This window comes from Argentina silus (assembly GCF_951799395.1).
Source record: "Argentina silus genome assembly, chromosome: 13".
NCBI lineage: Eukaryota > Metazoa > Chordata > Actinopteri > Argentiniformes > Argentinidae > Argentina > Argentina silus.
Window position 1 is genome coordinate 5391011 of NC_139667.1, and position 21090 is coordinate 5412100.

The window sequence follows — 21090 nt, forward strand, 5'->3', positions numbered from 1 at the left end:
TAAGAACATTGTTTTATGTTTAGATATTTTCTGTTTCCCCCTCCAGAACACAGATCTGACACTGAAGCTCAAGCAGATACTGGAGCTGTGGGACTGTTTTGCAAAGGGGCTGACTGATGCCACATTGAACACAATGAAAACCTGCCAGGCTATGAAATACCACTGCATCCCTCAACTCTCAGTCCATGCCCTTCAAGACCTTCATGATCGACTGCAGGTAGCTTGATTGTAACTTCCATCTTCTCCCTATGTCAGCAAACAACAACCTTAGTTCTACATAGACAACAAACTTTATTTCATGTGACACACGGTCCTGTTTGTGTTTCTGTGTCTAGCATCTACGGAAGGAAACAGAGGGGTATGACTCAGATTGGGATGGTCTGAGCCAAACTCTCACCACCCTCAGAGACATGATAAGTCCTACTGCCACTGTCCTCCAGTCGCCACTAGACAAAGAGAGAGCAAGGTCAGTGGACGCACGCACGCACGCACGCACGCACGCACGCACGCACGCACGCACGCACGCACGCACGCACGCAGACACCCACACACACACAGAAATATCCAGAATGAGAGTGTATGTGTTTGTGTGCTGTTCTAGGTGGGCAGGTGTGAATCGTGACCTGGAGAAACACCTGCTGAGAACACAGACACTGCTCCAAGTGTGGGGGGACTATGCCCGTCTTTCTGGGCCAGTCTCCCAACGTCTGCAAGCTCTGAAGGATGAGGTCACTGCTCTGCTGAGTAGACCACCTGGTCAGGACAACACTGCACAACAGGTTGCAACCCAGATGCAGGTCATCCATGTGAGTGGGCCACAGTGAAAGACATTAATGAGAGGATATGCACACTATTTACATCAATATGATGGTGGAGCAGGCTGATCCTGAATCAGATCTTTGAGATACTCTACATTTACTCTACGAATCTACGTTTGTGCTCTCTATCTCCTATTCCCTTGTCCCAGAGTCTGCAGGAGAACAGAGACAATCTGCAGAATGACCTAGAGGTGGTGCTAGAGGCCTCTATGGACCTGAGTGGACGGGTGGAACTCTCGGCTGCAGTCTTCATCCAATCAGAGAGCCGTATGCTGATCCGTGGTGTCTTACAGCTGAGCCAAGCACTGGCAGGGAAGCATGTGCTTCTGCAGGTATGATGGTTGATTGACATGTGCTGTTTTCAAATCTAGCTCCATGATATTGTAATATATATGCCATTTAGCTGATGCTTTTATCCAAAGCGACTTACATTGCAGTGAGTGCATACATTTCAGTATATATGGTCCCAGCAGGAATCAAACCCACAATCTAAGCATTGTTAGTGCCATGCTCTACCAACTGAGCCACAGAGGACCATTGTTGTAGTTTTGTATTGTAGTTTTCACTCTATACTGTTAGTCGATTTGTAACAGCTATCGCGTGCGTGCGTGTGTGCGTGCGTGCGTGCGTGCGTGCGTGCGTGTGTTTGTGTACTGTAGGAGGAGCTTGAGCAGCTCCAGGAGTTTGACACCATCTTGGAATCACTTGAGAAACACCTTGAGGACTGGGAGGGGAGACTGAAGAGTGTTACTGGGCCCCCGTATGTGGACATATCCCAGGTGGGCCAAAACTAAACAGACATTAGGCTAAACTCAGACGTCTATCTGATGTTATGTATGAAATGTATATGTTGTCATAATGAATGACTGTGGTGATATGTCACCCAGACGGACCTGCTGGAGCTGAGTGGTCTGTCTCCTGACCTGGACGTGCTGAATGAGCTGAGCTACAGGGTGACCCTGAGTGACCCCGCCTCACACAGACTACAGACCCTGAACAGGAGGTGGGCCCAGGCCTCCGCCCGTGCTGTGGAGACCTGCAGGTATGTCTGGTATAAGAAATTATTGGTAGCCTATAGATGGTGTGTTTTAGTGTCAAGATGGTAACACACTGTGTGTGTGTGTGCGTGTGCGTGTGTGTGTGTGTCTCAGTGAGTTGCAGACAGAGGCTCTGAGAGCGCAGACTTTTGAGGACAAGTGTGAGAGCTGGATGGCCTTCCTTCAGAGGATGGAGGACAACCTGGCAGTGGACCTGGCCAGCACCTACACTGGCCTGAGAGAGCAGCTGCGCATACATCAGGTAGCACACGACCCAGGAGAATATTCAGTACCAGTTGTATATTAATCCTCTGTATTATTCACGGCAATGCTGTGTCTGTTACACTGACTATGTTGGAGTGTGAGCGTACTTCATAATATAAATACTAAACATGTTACTCTGGTGTCTCAGAGGTTCCAGGTGCAGCTGTCTATTGGACACCAGATCCTGCACTGTGTCATCAACGAGGCTCTACACCTGCTGCAGAGAGGAGAGGTGGAGGACAGGTAAACTACATTTTAACACCTACTAATGTAGTGATGTAGGTGTCCCACATAGAAAATACGTTTATGCAACTTAATTGATGGGCATTGTAATCCTTTGATCATTGCTGGTGATTGGGACATTATTACCCTTTGATCATTATCAATCAAGGGTACTTCTTAAGATTGCTGCAGGCTATTCATTTGAATGTGCATGCACTGTAGTCCTGAGTGATGATTGTTGTGTTCCTGTTTTGTGTGCAGGAGTGACTTCATCCTGAAGCTGGCCCAGCTGAGGGAGCACTGGCAGGGGGCTGTGCAGCGGGCGGCTCAGCGGCGCTCCCTGGTGGAGGGGCTGGTGAAACACTGGCACCTGTACAGCCGCAGCCTGAAGAAGCTCCAGAGGTTCCTGTCAGACACCCAGGCCCTCCTGCCCCCCACAGCCCCCGCCCACTGCAGCCTGCAGCAGCTCCGACGCTCCCTGCAGGACCTCAAGGTTGGCCTTGGATGGAGAGATGGTTGGAGGAGGAGGGGTGGGGGGGGGGGTAAAAAGCAGACACCAGATATCAAAGGAAGAGGCAGATTGATAAGGGGAATGGGTCTGACCAATTTATTTTCATCAAGAGACTTAATGAATCACAATAAAATAGATCAAACAAGGAATTTAGTTTTTCGGATTAAGTTTACCCCTCACACACTCATAAACATCTCCATGGGGGACGAATTTCAAATGACTTAATGACTTTTAATTCTTTCTATAAGCCCAGTCAGAGCATTTCTCCTCTTTCTCCTCTGTCTCCCGTGTAGCACACTGAGCTGCTATTCCAGAGGTACCAGTGTAGCTACATCCACACAATGGAGCTCGGCCGGCAGCTCTTCTCCATGGGGGATGAGCAGACACAGACACGGCTACAGACTGAACTGGCCACCCTGCAGGAGGACTGGGACAGCCTGCAAGGCCTGCTGGGAAAGAGGAAGAGCCTAACGGACGCCATCGTTCAGGTGCTCTCCACGTTCCGCAGTCAGCTGACCTTCAGCCAGATTATTATTTCAGTGGACTGACCTTTTAGAGATGAGCTCAGTGTGAAAGCACTATCCTCTAATCAATAGGTGACAGGTCAGAGAGTTAAGAGGATGTTTTACAATCAATAGAACAGCTAAGTAACATGATAAGTTCTGTCAAAAGCCCAATACTTTCGAGAGAGAGAACCTTTTTTGGATGTGCTTTGGGTCTGCTGTGCTTTTAATGAGTAGTTGGTCCCATGTCGGACTTCTGTATAATTTGGGGTCACCTGGGGTCCTTAGCACATCAGAGTGCACCATTTTAGTCTTTTTGATTACCCTCCGCTTCCTGTCATACTGTGGTTGTACTGTACGTCAGCCCGATTCCCTCTCCATACCCCCCTACCCTGCTCTAACAGCCAGACCCTTTCAGCTCCTTCCTTATTGGGCTCCAAGCTGTAAAATGGTAGACGGTAGCAGGTTTTAGCACCTACAAAGCCCAAAGACTTAAATTGTCCTTCTCCACTCAAACTGCCATCTCACCGCTGCCCTAATCTCGCTGTGATGGGAGCTTAGGGTACTTTGCTAACCTCTCAGTTCATTTAATGAATTACTAGTCCATTTTATTCACAGTGGAGAGAACCATACTCCCCTGGGTTTACTTGATGAATCATTGAACACTGAAAGGGCTCTTTCATCACCAGCGGTGGTACGGACGCAACAAGCTTTTAAGTTCCTAAAAGTGCTTGAAAAAGTTGAAGTGAGAGTTCATAAGCACAGATCTCCGATTGTGGGGAGGTGATTCAGTGGCAGTCAATCCATGTCAGATATCAGTCAGTCAGGTTTGTGTGTGTGTATATACTCACCGGCCACTTTATTAGGTACACCTTGCTAGTACCGGGTTGGACCCCCTTTTGCCTTCAGAACTGCCTCAATTCTTTGTGGCATAGATTCAACAAGGTGCTGGAAAATTCCTCAGAGATTTTGGTCCATATTGACATGATAGCATCATTGCTGCAGATTTGTCGGCTGCACATCCATGATGCGAATCTCCCGTTCCACCACATCCCAAAGGTGCTCTATTGGATTGAGATCTGGTGACTGTGGAGGCCATTGGAGTACAGTGAACTCATTGTCATGTTCAAGAAACCAGTTTGAGATGATGTGAGCTTTGTGACATGGCGCGTTATCCTGCTGGAAGTAACCATCAGAAGATGGGTACACTGTGGTCATAAAGGGATGGACATGGTCAGCAACAATATTCAGGTAGGCTGTGGCGTTTAAACGATGCTCAATTGGTACTAAGGGGCCCAAAGTGTGCCAAGAAAACATCCCCCACAACATTATATATTATATTTGCAGTTACAAGCAGTTGAACAGGTGTACCTAATAAAGTGGCCAGTGACTGTATAATATAATAATAATAATATATGCCATTTATCTGACGCTTTTATCCAAAGCGACTTACATTGCAGCGAGTGCATACATTTCAGTACATATGGTCCCAGCAGGAATCAAACCCACAACCAAAGCATTGTTAGCACCATGCTCTACCACCTGAGCCACAGAGGACCACATATGAGTGTGTCGCTAAAATCATCTCTTGTCATTGACATCCTCTGCAGCTGCTGTTTACCGATAATCTAATAGACAGGCACGCACGCTGGTCTGCTTGAGAGAAGGAGACACTGTGTATTGCTGCAGCCTCTGCCAGGCTGTAATGTAATCAAAGGTATCTGTGTGAATGAGAGAAGCATTGTGGAGGGAACAGAAAATTGGTCCCTGAGTCCAGGCCCTGGTTGCAGTCTTGCTGAAGCAGAGAGAACAGGCAGGCAGGCAGGCAGGCAGGCAGGCAGGCAGGCAGCTTAGTGTAAGCCTGTCTGGGTATTAAAGCACTTGAACCCCAGAGCTCAGGCCTGTCCCCCTCTTGAGCCTGTGCCGTCAGAGTCACAAAGGTGGACTTACCTTTCCCCTCCTCTCCTCTCCTCTCCTCTCCTTTCCCCTCCTCTCCTTCCCTCTTCTTCGTCCACTGGTTGTTTTGCTGATTCTCGGCATTAGCCACAGGTATGCAATGATACATAAGGCTGATGCAAGAGTTTTGTTTATGTTTCACTGACCTAAATCGACACCTGGTCTGAGACCCTCCTGGACCCTCCTGGCCGCAGGTGTCAAGTGTTTGGCCAAGTGGTCTGATTAAAGCCAAGTTGCAGGAAGCAAGAGAATCAAAGGATGAGGAAATCATGAGGAAATTGACAAAGGGATTGATTGATACATTCATACTAGATTAAAGGCACTGTAGATTACATTATCTGTTCACATCTGTTCACTTTTCATTCATGGTCATTTTAATTAATTACATGCTTTCATTTGTTCATTCTAAACCTCAACTAAAGTCTTTGACCTCTCTGGGTTATATTGTCAGCATGCTCTATGTTGATGAGTACTCCTACATCTAATTTTATGATTGCCTTCCCCGTTCTCAGAACTGGGAGTGCTGCGAGGCCAGGCTAGCCGATAGAACGCAACAGCTGGACCACATGAAGTCCAGGCTGAACCAGTCAATCCCAGACCATGAGGACAAGCTGCAAGGCGCAGAGCAACTCAACAAGGTAACTATTCAACACACACACACACACACACACACACACACACACACACACACACACGCTGTATTCTGTATTAATGTACACAATTCAACTCACATCTGGCTTATTAAGATTAGATTAGATTCAACTTAATTATCATTGTGCAGAGTACAAGTACAGAGACAACGATTATAATCATTATTATAATCATTATAATCATTATTATATTATCATATACTCATTATCTGAGTATAATCCCCTTTGTTTAGCATACTTGTCATTCGGGTAAATTTACTTTAATGGATTGAGAATACACAGGCCAGGCAAACCAACTACTACATACATTTGACGTCACAAACACAGTAGGAGTTTTTTCGCAATAGGTCTTATCAAAGGCAATTGTGTATTACCTTCCTTACAGACTAGATAGACAAGACAGCCATCAGTTAGCCTGCTAAAACAGATCTAAAACAGATAACGTATCCGGTAGCAAAGCCAAATTGGTAACAGGTTTGGCTGTTCAACTCATCCCTTCTGGCCCATCATGGGTTTATCCCCTCCCCTCCCCTCCCCCTTTACCCTTCCCCTCCCCTCCTGTCCCGGCCTGCTGCAGCCCTTAATCCTCTTGGGGCGGGGAGAAAGACAGAGAGAGAGAGAGAGAAAGAGAAAGAGAGAGCAAGAGGGGTAGGGCAGTAAGAGGGTGACTGGAGAGGATTGGTGTGGAGGGGGCCAGGCCTGACAGTTGTTGTGCTGTGTTATGGTATGCAGGAGGCAGAGGACTCACTGGACGACTGGGCAGAGAGCCTGACCGAGTTAGCCACCATGAAGACGGACCTGTCCCAGTACATCATCGCTGACGACGTCCTGCTCCTCCAGGAGCAGGTTGAACACCTCCACTGTCAATGGGAGGAACTTTGTCTCAAGGTATGGCAGATAGCCTCAGGGCTCAGGGTATGTGTGTGTGTGTGTGTGTGTGTGAGTGTGTGAGTGTGTGTGTGTGTGTGTGTGTGTGTGTGTGTGTGTGTGTGTGTGTGTGTGTGAGTGTGTGTGTGTGTGTGTGTGTGGGTGTGTGTGTGTGTGGAGGCAGTTTAGCCAAACAAAGTCATTGTGCGTGATTGTTTGTGTTTGTGTGGCTGTTGGGATGGCAGCTGTAGCAATGTAGCACAACCACAGCAAAGGAAGAGGAAGAAAAAGTTGGCATGAGGTTATGTCCAAATGACTAAATGCAGAAACTCAATTTCTTTATCGAATCAGTGGTTGTTTTGAACAGATTGTCATCTGACTTTGGTTATTTCTGTTGTGTGGGGTTGACACAACCCAGCTAGTTAAGGTAAAAAACAAAAACAATGCTTGAAAGTAGTTTTTTTCACATTTCTAAGGAATTTGTTTTTGTTTGAAATGGTCAGCTGAGTTTGGTGACAATGCTGGAGGTTTAGTGGGGAGAGACAACAGGTCTAAGGGGGAGGTGGCTGTGCTGTGGGAATGGGGGAACAGATGGTGATGGGACAGGGAGAAATGAGTTCAGGCTTCAGGAAGCAGACCTTTTGTATTGGAAATCAGTCAGGCGGGGGGCGGGGGGGGGGGGGGGGGGTCGTCAGGCAAGTAGGCTGGGGGGGGGTTGCTATGGAGATCATAATGGCTTACACCCCAGCCTGGTGTGTTAAGAAGAAGCTTGACTCAAAAGTTTTCAGGCTGAACTGTCTATACGAGTGCAGTCAGAGCACTCAACTTTAGTAATATAATCCATGATTAGATGTAGAGGGTTCACGTGATGCACTCCCCTGCCTTCTGCTTATCCCAGAACCAGGTCCATCGGGACATGGTGTAACACTCAGCTGAAGGGTGTTTCTTCCACCTCCTCCTAATGTTCCCCAACACCATCCACCATGAACTTGTCTCCGAGAGTTTTTACCCCTCATACCTGCCCTGTTAGAGTCACACTCACTATAAGTCTAACACGAGGCCACCAGTCTGAGAAGACACGTTTGTTTAGATGAATATTTTGTTTACTTTTTATGGTAGTTAATAGTTAGCAAATGTTGTTTACGGTTCCTTGAGAAAACTTTGCTTTACACTTTCTGTGCTCTGTGGTGACTCTGCCTGAGGGGTAAACAGATTGAGTCTGAGTTTGTATTGTTTTGGACACAAATAGAGATGTGAGGATGTTGTTTGCATTTCCGTCTGTGAGGACTTGACTACACCTGCCTGTTCTCTGGGTGGTAAGTGAAGGGTTGGTGGCACCGTTGTCAAGCACTCATTAACACGTGAGCCATTAAGAGTGTGAACTTGTTTCTCATCATCATCGTCACAACACCAGCTCACTCGTGAAGAATAGTACGATCAAACTTAATTTAGCAGCTCAATGACTCAATAAAGTCACTGCCAAAAAAACATACGTTCCTGTATCAAAGTCCCAGTTCTTCATGTGTTCATTACTCGTAGTTACTGACCCATAGTAACTGCAGTACTGATCAACTTCTCTGACATTCTGAAAGACTATTTTGTCCCTATAACTCAAATAAAACCTTATGATGTCCATACTGGCCTGACTCTTGATTGAATACTGTAAATGTAATCAATTTAATAACCAGTGTTTTTTCCATCTCTCTGCCTTTCCTCAAAAATCTACCCCCAGGTGTCCCTTCGTAAGCAAGAGATTGCAGACCGCCTCAATGCCTGGATCATCTTCAACGAGAAGAACAAGGAGCTTTGTGAATGGCTGACGCAGATGGAAAACAAGGTGGCGCACAACACCGACCTCAGCATCGAGGAGATGGTGGAGAAGCTGAAGAAGGTACGGAGGCTGTACTCTAACGCACCACACGGCTCGGCCCACCAGGGGTATCCCTAATCAGGGTTACATCGCCTGCTGAGGGTGGCCTATGGTCCAGCCCGATGTCGTGGTGTTTGTGGTCACAGTGATAAAAATGAGTTCAGGTCACAGTGCTAAAAAGGTTATCTTTTATTTGCTTGGATTAACACACTCTCACAACCCTTGCCAGGTTATTGTGGACTTGGTTGGAATAATGGTTGATTTATTTATTGGCTTGTACATAATATTCAACCAACTGAGTTCTACAGAACAGTCAGATTCTGAGCAGAATAGATGCCCGTCGTTCTGTAGTTTCTGTAACACTGATTGAATCGCCTCTCCCGCTGATCAAAGTCTAAGACAGGGAAATAAGGAAGTAAACAAAGGGGAACTACTGCTCTACAAGTGGCCCATGCTAGAACACAGCAAAGAGACATCCCTGGGTGGTGGGTATTGTCCTGTGATTTGGATGAAGGGAGAGAGAGGGAGAGGAGGGGGTTAGGGAGTGGAGGGGGGGTCCATAGTTTTCAGAGAGCTGTGAATTGCCCTGCTCGTGAATGGGACGACAGCTGTTTCAATCTCAGCAGGGCAGCATGGACTTGTTTTGTGGTAGGCCCCTTTGTTTGTAATGGCGTGTGTGTGGGATGTGTGGTAGGGGGAGGGGACTGGTGGCGGTAGTGATTACCCTCTAATCTACACTATAGTAAAGTGTTCTTTAAGCCATGGTTAATGTACTTTGTGGGATCCTATAGAATGCTACCCCCTCCCCAAACACACACACACACACACGCACACACACACACACACACACACACACACACACACACACAGGCACACACACACACACAGTACACACACACACACACACAGTACACATAATACACATTTACTCATAGTCTCTATGGTCAACAGGACTGTATGGAGGAGATCAACCTCTTCAGTGAGAATAAAACCCACCTGAAGCAGCTTGGGGAGCAGCTCATCACCGCTAGCAACAAGACCAAGGAGACGGAGATCAATGACAAGTTGAAGGACATAAATGACCGCTGGCAACACCTGTTTGACCACATAGAGGCCAGGTAAGACCACAGTCTCTACCATCCCAAGTTTCCTTGACGACACCCATGCTTCATTAGGCAATGTAGACATGTGTTGACTAGCATGGTCCTGGATTTCAAACCCTGATGCTTTATCACAATTACCTCATAAGCAACAATCCAGCCATTGGCTGAAGAGGTACCTCTACAGCGAGGGCGGGGGAGGGCAGAGCTGCAGCTGCAATGTCCCAATCTGAGATTAGAGCAGGGAATAAAGGAACCATCACAGGGATAGAGTTATTAATCCATGAAGGCAAATCCCATTCCGACACAGTGGGGAATAAAGAGAACTGCTGAAATACCCTTACACAGGCTTACCTCTTATGTATCATGCAGTGTGCTATGATGCCATGTGATTGACAGTAGACTATAGGATGGTCATAAACATGGTCTGATTATGAGCGTCAACACCAACTGGTCCGTGGGGAAGAATAGAAATAGAAAGCCAGGTACATGCTGTGCAGTCAGTTGCATAGAGGTCACCTGAGATGCTGCTCTGTGCTAACAGGCAGGACGATGTTTATAGATATAGTGTGACAGGGAATAGTAATGATTCACCGTGCATCTGACAATGAACTTTTGCCCCACTGTGTGCTTTGGCATGGGGGTTCAAATTGTGTAAAATGGGAATGTGTTGACCACTAACAAGGTAAATTTTTGAAACGGAGACCGCTTGTACATCTGGGCCATGGTAATGACGTGGAGTCTGTTGTCTGCCGTTTCTTTTTTACCGAGTGGTCCATGCGATTGCTCTTAAAAATAGCAGCGAGGCTCGCATTGGATTTCTTTCAGTTACACACAGTAGGTTATGTGGCTTCTACCTGTTTTCTCTGCTTCAGTGCTGTCATTTTTGGTTTATTTGGCGTACTCTCTCTCTCTCTCTCTCTCTTGTTCTCGCTCTCACTCTCACTCTTGCTCTCGCTCTGTCACTGACAGAAAAAAGGAGCCTGTCGAAGTTAGCAGCAAGGTGCAAATGGAGGACCATGTCTTTGAGTGACAAGGGGGGGGGGGGGGGGGGTGAACTTGTCTAGTGCAATGTGGTCCAAAGGGCTTGGGGAGGGTCTTATCTTTGAATGGGAGTTAGACCTTAGGGCATACCCAGTGTCTTTAGCATTGACAAGACCCACGGGTGACTTATCCAGGTAATGAGCTAGCACTGAGGCACGAGCCCCTGCTGTCAGTGCTTGTCTATGTGGTACAATGCAAAGGAATGTGCGTACCCTTGGCTGTACCTAAATATCCTATTATCACTCAAAAGAGGCTGTGTAAAATATCTTACACAATAACTCAGAGCTCTGGTGGACACTGTCAGCATTGCCTCTCACCACTCTAACCATAGTTTGCATGAGGACAGCGTTTGTGTGTCAGGCTCTGTTTCTCCTTTCAAGTGAAGTGTAAACCCCCTGTAAGCAGATAAACATGAGGAATGTCTGTTCATGGCCGACTTGAACAAGCTGCTTAATGTGACGTGGAAACCATTTAACCTGTTGCCGTGTCTCCTTCCTCTCACACCTGTACAGTGTGCTGAACAGCATGGCGGATCAGCCAACGGTTGCGATTTCAGAATCAGAATCAGAATCAGAATCAGAATCAGAATCAGAATTCTTTTATTTGGCCAAGTATATTTGCACATACAGGAAATTGACTTGGTGAGGTTGGTGCATGGGACATAAAAAACAAGATATAATATACAATATATAATAAAATAGCCAAATATTTACAGAATAGTAAAAACAAATTTACCATTTGTTTGTATGTGATGATATTATATCTATAATAACTGCTCTACTTTAGTAAAAGAGAAGAATATCAAACCAGTTCTGTGTGAACTTGAATTCGTGGTTTCTTGTGAAATTGTCGATCATCCTCTATTCTTCCTCTGAGAAGACGAGCAAAAGATTTGACTGCACTTCAAACCGGGATCCCGCTTGTTTAGTTTCACCACGAGGAGAAGGGAGGGGCTTAGACCGTAGATTGGCTTTGTGAATAGACTGAGACTAAGGCTAAAAGTGGCTTTGTACGTTGGGGGGTAAAAGGTAGGGAGAGGGCTAAAAATGTCTTTGTAGATCAGTGGGTGAGAGAGAGAGAAAGAGTGAGGGGGGGGGGGGGTGAGAAGGGAGGGCCTAAGACCTCACTTAGTTTCCTCAGAGCATGCTCAGTCGGGATGTCCTGTCAACTCCGCTCCACATCAGCCCCGGTGATCCTAGAATACACTGTAATCCTGCCTACATGCGGGCCAGATCTCCTGAGCTGAGAGGACAGCCTGTCATTATAGCCAAAGTGTACTACAACATGGAAGTTCAATCACATTCGAATTGCAATGTTATTCAGACACGCCCCAGCTCGACCGGATTAGTCACCGTTTGGCTACGTGTCACTCATTCGGTGGATAAAAGGGGATGTTAATCACCCGTCATCACATCATCCCAGAAGAGGGAGGGGAAATCAGCTGAGTTGATTTGGGATGAGATATTCCTTGTCTGTCCGTTCGTTAACAGGGGTTTCTGCGGTGATGTGTTTGGAATGGATTGCTGGTCGTCAGAAGTGAGAGGCTTTCCAGAGGGTTGAGTGGTGACAGTGCCTCAGCCCAATCCCGTGCCAGTGTCTGGCCCCCAGGGAGATATGGGAGACGAGTGAGAGTTGACTTGCTTGGGGATTAGGTGCGTTGACACTGGCTCCCCGGTCGCCTTTGTCCCCCAAAGCAAACTGGGTGCTCCGTCACCCTGTCCAGCAGCTGCCGTCTGCTGACACGGGCCATTGTGTCACCCCCCTGACACCCGGCCCATAACCACGGCTTCCTCATCCCCAAGGCCCCCGCCTGCGCTGCTCCTCACCATTGTGTGGGTGAGAGGAGCATGAGGCAGATGTTTTGTTAAAACAACCCACCACCCCCTCCTCCTGCACCCCCCCCCCCCCAACCCCCCCCACCCCACTCGCCAGGAGTCCGCATGCTCACAAATCTACTTCCTTTGTGGCTGAGATTGAAGAGACAGGGATTTTATTTACATCTCTGTTTTCTTCCAAAGCCTTAGTTTTCAAGTACTGAATTAGACAATGTTTAATTCAGTGTTTTAGGAGCTGCTGTTCATTTGCTGTTTGGCTCTCTTGTGTTCTTCAAGTGTCTCGAAGTTCCTGTAGCCATGGCAATGCAGCCTGTTTCTCTCAGAGAACTTTTGCCATCATTTTGCCAGAGCACGTTGCCATGGTGATTGGTTCCGACAAGGAGGTGGTTCCGACAAGGAGGTGTGAAATGGAATTGTCTGAGAGTGTGTAGATTCGAGGGGAGTGAGTGCGTCTCTGTATGAGGACCGGGGTGAAGTCATAGATTGGATTAGTATTTCTAGCATTTCTATTATGTTTAACTTACCCAATGCAAATCCTCAGTCTGAGGAGGCATAATACAGTTATGTTTTGTCACAAACATAACAGCGTGAATTGGTCTTGTCCGAGTCTTTTGCGGGAGACTGTACAGTAGCATTTAAGTTGCTCAGTTCTTCACTGTGTAAATGCAAGCCCTCAAGAGCCTGTTGCATAGAGTCACACTGTGACAGAGACATCTAGTGCAGTGATGGATGAAGCTCTCTTATCCTCTGTGTGTGCGTCTGTTGCTATTACTGGGTATTCTAATTGTTGTGTTGTTGTTGTTGTTGTTGTTTTTCTGTGTAATCTCTATTGTAATTGTTTGGGTAAATGGTGAATGGAAGATATAGGTTAGTCTTATTAAGTAGCATGCCCCAGCCTTGCGTCACTAGCCTTGCCCTTGTTAACAGTGGGAGCCGAGGCACCCATCTGTCAGTGCTGGACAGCAACAGCAGAAGACAGGCCTGTAATCTCCTCAGTACTTGACTAACTTAAATTGGCTTGGGCTTCTGGCTCTAATCCCCAGACAAGCAGCCACAGGACTGGTCTCTACCTCAACTAACCTGACCAGGCCTGAGGCTGTCATAGTGGCCCTCCAGGGCCCACTGACACCCTGAACTCTAGCCAACTGTAGGCTAAGTCACTGTTATTGTCTACATCATCTCTAGGCTTAGGCTATAAAATCTTATTTTGGCAAAAGCTCCTATATACAGTAGAACCACTACAGAACTCGTGCTGTGGAATGTTTTACATGCAGCAAGGAGAGTAGAATACGAGTGAAGATGCAGTTTGTTGCAGACACTTTTTACTGACTCTCATATTTTGAGTGGCCAGTATGTGCACATAGAAAGGGAAGTCCAAGTGTTAACCACGGATGTGTGTGTGTGTGAGTGCATTTCCCTCTTGTGTGCCTGTGTGCACTGCTGAGGACAGTCAGTGGTCCACCGTGGCTGAGGCTGTGAGGGCCGTGAGCGGGCTGAGGGAGGAGGGGGGGGGGGGGAGGGGACTGGCTGACTGCGGAGCATGAGGCAGGCAGAGCAGGGGGAAAGCGCTGGCTAACGGGTGAACCGCCATGGAGTAGCCTCCTCACCAGGCAGTAAGTACCTCTTCTCTCTCCCTAATCCACAGCTCTCATGGCCCTAAGCACAGCCAGCACTGGACTAAATAGGCAGCTGGGTTAAAGGGGAGCAGAAAAGGGTGTTGTTGTGTTGTGCGCGTGTGTGTGTGTGTCTGTGCGTGCCTGCGTGTGTGTGTGAGAGAGGGAGGGAGAGGGAGAGAGATGGAGAGCAAGAATGAGGGGGGATGGGCTGTGCTTTGTCGGTGCATGCATGCAAGCAGCAGCAGCAGCAGCAGCTTCTGCTATTCATGCTCAGTGATGTTGCATTAGCCCGGTTCATTGTGTGTGTTTTTGCATGGTTATACAGGTATGTGTGTGTGTTTTTTTCAGCCATTCATGTTCAGTAAGATCAGTCTCCCAGCCACGACTAGCAGGCATCCTCAGGTAAACACGACCTTAATCCACTCCAGCCTGCAGAGGTTTGCTCTGGATGCTTTCGTGATGATGACCATTACTGAGCCAAAGATAGACACATAACATTGTCTCTACTGTCTGTCTCTGTCCCTCTGGCTCTGAACTAGCGGGCACGTTCAGCATTTGACTCTGTAGCCACCTTGTCCATGCTGGTGGAATGACAACAGTAATTAGCTAGATTGATAGCAGCTTGTTGCTGGTTTCACTGCTATGTTGCATCAGCTCTCGTCTTGCTAAACTGGTAGCTAGCACCGGTCACCTTGCAATGTCAATGGGGTCTTTTGCATTCTCCAGACATACAGAGCAGTATGATGAATAGTGCAGACAGTGCTCATTTGGTAGACACAGACATGTGCATACGCACATACATACACACACACATACACACACACACACACACACACAGACAGACACACACACACGCACACACGCACACACGGACACAGGTTTGTTTGTGAGGGATTCCAATAGAATGCTCACTGGATGGGTCACATGACAATGGAATGCTCTACATGTATTGTGTCACTGGGTGCAGGAGAATGCACTGATATAGGTCATTGACCAGTTAGTGAAACTGGAATGCCAGGGCTCCACAATTGTCATTCAGAAGAGCGTCGCTGATGTAGGTCACACTCACACTCCCAGGATCCTACAGTTCCTAATGACTACTGCTGTGTCGTATGTAAGAATGACAGATATGTTATCACGTGCTCCATGGAGACCAAAGGGTGTTTTCCTGCTGTAGCAATAGCGATTATCAGTGGAGGTTTCTGTCCTGTCATTTGTCTTGTTTACAGATAAGTCACAGGCATGTTAGTCATTGGGAGCTGTTGCCTCGTGAGGTTCCGCTGAACTGGTATACTTTTGGGAGCCATCTTTACCCAGAAAGCCGGAGGTTTTTGATTATAGTGCTGCTGCCACAGTTCTGTTACTGAAAGTGAAACATGTACTAGTCGTCAGCGTTACCTCAGTCATGCACACATCTACTGTATACTCCACCTGGTATCTACAATACATCTACTGTATACTCCACCTGGTATCTACAATACATCTACTGTATACTCCACCTGGTATCTATAATACATCATAGCATGTGAGTGATAGTGAAGGAGATGATTGATCGTGCCCCAGTGATATTGAGGAGGACGGATAAGCTTCCTGATGTTATTGATTGACTGGCTGACTGACGTATCGATGATGTGTGTTTTCTCAGGGTGAGGAAGCTGAAGGAGACCCTGGTGACCGTGCAGCAGCTGGACAAGAACATGAGCAACCTGAGGACGTGGCTGTCCCGTATCGAGGCAGAGCTGGCCAAGCCTGTGGTCTACAGCGTGTGCCACAGCGATGAGATCCAGAGGAAGCTGGCTGAGCAGCAGGTGGGTACCACAGCCTATAGAGCCTCTATGTCTAACAGTCTACAGACGAACCCACAGACAGCACAGTCTGTTTTTTTTTGTTTTAAAAAATATATATATTTTAGGGCATTTCTGCTTTATTGGGATAGAGATAGTAGAGATTGACAGGAAGGATGGGTGAGAGAGAGGAGGGATGGCATGCAGGATATGTCGATGGCCGGAATTGAACCAGGGACCTTGCGATGATATGGTATGCGCCTTAGTGTGCTATGCCACTGAGCGCCCCCAGCACAGTCTGTTTTACGTTAACCACATACTGAACCTATAACTGTGCAGTTTCAATCTGTGTGTTAGGAATGTAGCCTTGAGTACAAATATAGATTTACACTGTTAAGTGTCGCAGCTGGATGAAGAGAGCGGTAAGTGTTATGGTGTGTGAAGTGCACTTGAGTGAGAACGAGGTCTCAGAGAGCAGAACAGGGTACCGACAGGAATGGATTTTAGCCTGATTAGTCCCTTCCGCTTCCTACGCCTGTAGCAGGAACAGAAGTGGGTCCATGCACGAGAGAGAGAGAGAGAGAGAGAGAGAGAGAGAGAGAGAGAGAGAGAGAGAGAGAGAGAGAGAGAGAGAGAGAGAGAGAGAGAGAGAGAGAGAGAGAGAGAGAGAGAGAGAGAGGGAGAGGGGGCTCCTCTCCTGCTTCCACTGTTCCTGTCATCTCAGAGAACAAGGGAACTCTCAGGTGCATTAGGATATGACTCTCGTACGGCTATGACTCTCATTAGGATATGACTCTCATTACGATATGACTCTCATTAGGATATGCCTCTCGTACGGCTGTGCTCTCCAGGCTTGCAGAGTACAAATATGAAAAAAAAAACTCCAGAAAAAACATTCCAAAGCACAAGCCAACTACAGCTAATGAGAGCTTCTTGTGGTTTGTTAAGAGATGTGCTGAGGACTTATGAGTTGTGGTTGTGGTCCTGGTGTGGTTGTGGTCCTGGTGTGGTTGTGGTCCTGGTGTACTGTATCCAGTCAGTCTGTTTGATGGTGTCTGTGTGCTTGTGTGGCTGCAGAACCTGCAGAGGGACATTGAGCAGCACACAGAGGGCGTAGCGTCAGTTCTGACTCTGTGTGACGTCCTGCTCCACGATGCGGACGCCTGCGGGAGCGACACAGAGAACGATTCCATCCAGCAGACCACCCGCAGTCTGGACCGCCGCTGGAGGAACATCTGTGCCATGTCGATGGAGAGGAGGATGAGGTGAGGCGCACACACACACACACACGCACACGCACACACGCACACACACACACACACACACACAGGTGTTAGAAAGGAACAACTGTCACAGAAACAGTACCCCTAATGCATAATTTGTTTGCTCATGAGTTTTTCCCCTCAACCCCTTCCTCCCAGGATTGAGGAGACATGGCGCCTTTGGTGTAAATTCCTGGACGACTACTCCCGCTTCGAGGACTGGCTGAGGACGTCTGAGCACACCGCAGCCAACCCCGTCTCTACCGATGTCCTCTACACCAGCGCCAAGGAGGAGCTGAAGAAATTTGAGGTCAGCTAAAAGTGAAAAACACAGAACACGAGTCAATTGCTCCAGATTCTGGTGTCCTATTTCAAAAGGAACGTCTCCGCAATGAAAACGTGTTAGGGCCTTGAGAGGGAGGTTTGTTTTTAGTTTTGATCTCTTTATTGGCTAGACTGGATCCAGCTTGTAGTGTTTGTGTTAGTTCTGTTTGCTCTCAGGTTTGCCTGTAACTGTAGACTGTACAAAGGCTACACTCGACCGTCCGTGTGTGTGTATGGATTACTTACACAGATTAGGTTCAGTAATCTGGGCTCTGCTGAAGCCCTATCTTTTGCTTGAGAGCAACATGGACTCTATCACTGTGTACTAGTCTTGTTTCCTAAATCTGGTTGGCCTGCTCTTTCCATGATCAGTAAATTAGCATAATGTTATTGACCTATCAACATAAAGTTCTCCCTGAATTTTAGTAAGGGTCACATGTATTCACAGGCCATGTTTTTCAGGTATTATCACTATAACAGAATCTGGACCGTTATATAGCACACAATGTGTTGCTCTCAAATATGTATAAATCATGTTGCCACTGACACAGATCTGTCTCCCTCCCTCCCTCCCCTCAACCCCAGGCTTTCCAGAGGCAAGTCCATGAGCGGTTAACCCAGCTGGAGCTGGTCAATAAGCAGTACCGGCGCCTGGCCCGGGAGAACCGCACAGACGCAGCCAGCAAACTCAAAGTCATGGTTCACGAGGGCAACCAGCGCTGGGACAGCCTGCAGAAGAGGGTGGCCGCCGTGCTCCGCAGACTCAAGGTAGGAGGTCAGGGGTCAGGGGTTAGATGAGTGTCAGAATAGCATTACCGGAAACCAAAAATACACAAAGATGTGAATCCTTAATCCTAGTGGTTGGCAAGGCCAGTCCAAATGAGAATGGCCATTTGATGGAATGTGGGTCATTCCGGACATGCTATTGGACACCGTATGATGGTGCGCACATGCAAGGCTAGCAGAAGTGTGCTGTTTTTAGGTTCGCAGTCAACATCTCCCAGCTATGCTTACAGGCCATGCCAGATCTGAGGGTTGAGAGCATTAGGCTGTAGATGAGGTGGACACCGGGTCCTGTGGTCAGTATGAGGTCTTGTCCTCTAGGAGGCGCTGGTCAGGTCGGAGGCTGTGTAGAGTACATTTGTCCAAAGTAAGTGAATCATCTATACATCAGTCATCATAAGCAAAAATCTATGCTAGGACCAGGTACCATTGGCAGTCACAATGCTAGAAAAAGGAAGGATTATTATTATTTTTATTTTTTTATTAACAGTAGAGGAACTATACAGAGGGGTAGTGGGGTGAAGAGGTCTTTAGGAGGGACAGTCAAGATGTAGCCTGAAGAGATGGTGATTTCAGTGGTGTCTGGAGGTCTAAGCCCGCTGTATTAAGGTCACTTCTCCGACGGTGACAAAGCAATGACAGTGATGGTCATGTGGTGAAAACAGCTGTTTCTTTTGTGACATGTGGACATGTGGGCCAGATGGAGGACATTTGTGCTGCTTTTTTAAGATCAGATGTAATCAAAGAACCATTTGATGATTGGATTGACTAGACCACGTGCCTGGTTCAAAGCTCTGTCATCATAGTAGGGAGTGTTATAAACAAGCTACAATCTACACATTAAACGCTGAAAATGTGTCTCCCTCTGCGAATGATGTGCAAATGTTTCAGTTGATTGAATCAACAGGCATTCATTCGACTGCAATGCTGATTTTGTCTCGATTTGAGTCCATTGTTGCTCCACATACAGATTATTATTATTGTTTGAATGAAACTGATATCATCAAGGAGCCATACCTCTCTATGCTCTGTGCTCATCTTCATCTTCATCTTCTCTTGCAGCACTTTACCTCTCAGAGGGAGGACTTTGAGGGCACGCGCGAGGGCATCCTGGTCTGGCTCACGGAGATGGACCTACAGCTCACCAACGTGGAGCACTTCTCTGAGAGCGACATCGAGGACAAGATGAGACAGCTCAACGTAAGTCTGACCCCTCTGGCCGTCACAGTCTGTCTGTTCACCTCTCCTTGCTACTGTGTTCCCAACTCTCTCCACTTCAGTTATATCGTATTAGCCTGTGCTTGATTTGTTATGTAGGCGGTGAGTATGTCTTGTTGGCGGTATGCTGGGTTGATAGCTGATCCCTCTCTCTCTCTCTCTCTCTCTCTCTCTCTCTCTCTCTCTCTCTCTCTCTCCCTCTCTCTCTCTCTCTCTCTCTCTCTCTCTCTCTCTCTCTCCCTCTCTCTCTCTCCCTCTCTCCCTCTCCCTCTCTCTCTCTCTCTCTCTCTCTCTTCCTCTCTCGTGTCTTGTGTCTCATGTCCCCCTCAGGGTTTCCAGCAGGAGATCACTCTCAACACTAATAAGATAGATGCTCTGATAGTGTTTGGAGAGAACCTAATCCAGAAGAGTGCTCCCTTGGACGCTGTGCTGATTGAGGACGAGCTGGAGGAGCTTCACTCCTACTGCCAGGAGGTGTTTGGCAGGGTGGCACGTTTCCACCACCGCCTCATCAACAGACGCCCGGTCAGTGGACTTCACAGCCTGCAACGGCACCACATGACACTCTAACGCTGTCTCCACATTACTGTATTTAACGTTAACGTTATTTTAATGTCCTCAGCATTTTAACCTCTTATGCCGAATGCCCTGTTTGACTCATTTCCGCCTAAAAACCGGCCCCAAACTAAACTGCTTATAACGTTAGAAATATGATGATCAGATGCAAAAGCAGGATGTCGTTTGATAGGTAACACCTTGAGGTTTTGTGTGGATATGCTCAGATCATAGTTCGGAATAACATACTACACATGACAAGGGGTTAAAGTAATTGTAATTGATAATGAAATTAATACTCAAATTAAAGCAGAATTTGGGCCCGTCCGGCTTTAGAGGTTTAACTGTCATTATAACTATGTGCCCAGACACATTTGAATTTATTTTATCCCTAGAGAATTGGTAACGAAACTAAAAGTCCACTTATCATAATTGGAAATTATATGGATATAGGAATGACTGTGTGCCTGTCCCATACTCAGGTTCTGGAGGAGGAGAGAGACCTGTCTGACAGAGACACAGATATGGAGGACTCAGCTGAGCTGGCTGGAGGTTCCTGGAGAGAGGAGGATGATGATGAGGAGAAGGAGGAAGATGAGGGCCTGACGGGGGGAGAGTCAGTGGGGCGGCAGGCTGTGTGTCATCTCCTGGCCCCCCCTCTGGAGCGGTCGGGACGGGAGACCCCCGTGAGCGTGGACTCCATCCCCCTGGAGTGGGACCACACTGTGGATGTAGGGGGATCTTCATCCCATGAGGATGATGAAGACGCCCCCTTCTACAGCGCCCTATCAGGTACCTGTCCCTCTCAGCCCCGTTCTCCTCTCTGTCTTTGTTGCCAGGTGAATGAAGAAGGATTAAAAGGACGGACATT

The 21090-nt window shown here is 47.4% G+C and overlaps 1 protein-coding gene across 1 annotated transcript in view; it reads left to right on the plus strand.

Annotated features, from left to right (window-relative positions):
* syne2b (spectrin repeat containing, nuclear envelope 2b) overlaps positions 1 to 21090 on the plus strand; it is an 81461-nt gene that overhangs the window by 54968 nt on the left and 5403 nt on the right. Inside the window, exons 95-115 of the mRNA XM_083683481.1 lie at positions 47 to 217; positions 336 to 466; positions 602 to 806; positions 968 to 1150; positions 1478 to 1597; positions 1706 to 1860; positions 1970 to 2117; positions 2268 to 2362; positions 2603 to 2834; positions 3146 to 3340; positions 5824 to 5949; positions 6694 to 6849; positions 8561 to 8719; positions 9650 to 9816; positions 15939 to 16101; positions 17155 to 17342; positions 17499 to 17649; positions 18249 to 18431; positions 19509 to 19646; positions 19995 to 20189; positions 20702 to 21011. Coding sequence (XP_083539607.1) covers positions 47 to 217; positions 336 to 466; positions 602 to 806; positions 968 to 1150; positions 1478 to 1597; positions 1706 to 1860; positions 1970 to 2117; positions 2268 to 2362; positions 2603 to 2834; positions 3146 to 3340; positions 5824 to 5949; positions 6694 to 6849; positions 8561 to 8719; positions 9650 to 9816; positions 15939 to 16101; positions 17155 to 17342; positions 17499 to 17649; positions 18249 to 18431; positions 19509 to 19646; positions 19995 to 20189; positions 20702 to 21011 — 3571 coding nt within the window. The remainder of the gene's footprint in view (positions 1 to 46; positions 218 to 335; positions 467 to 601; positions 807 to 967; positions 1151 to 1477; positions 1598 to 1705; positions 1861 to 1969; positions 2118 to 2267; positions 2363 to 2602; positions 2835 to 3145; positions 3341 to 5823; positions 5950 to 6693; positions 6850 to 8560; positions 8720 to 9649; positions 9817 to 15938; positions 16102 to 17154; positions 17343 to 17498; positions 17650 to 18248; positions 18432 to 19508; positions 19647 to 19994; positions 20190 to 20701; positions 21012 to 21090) is intronic.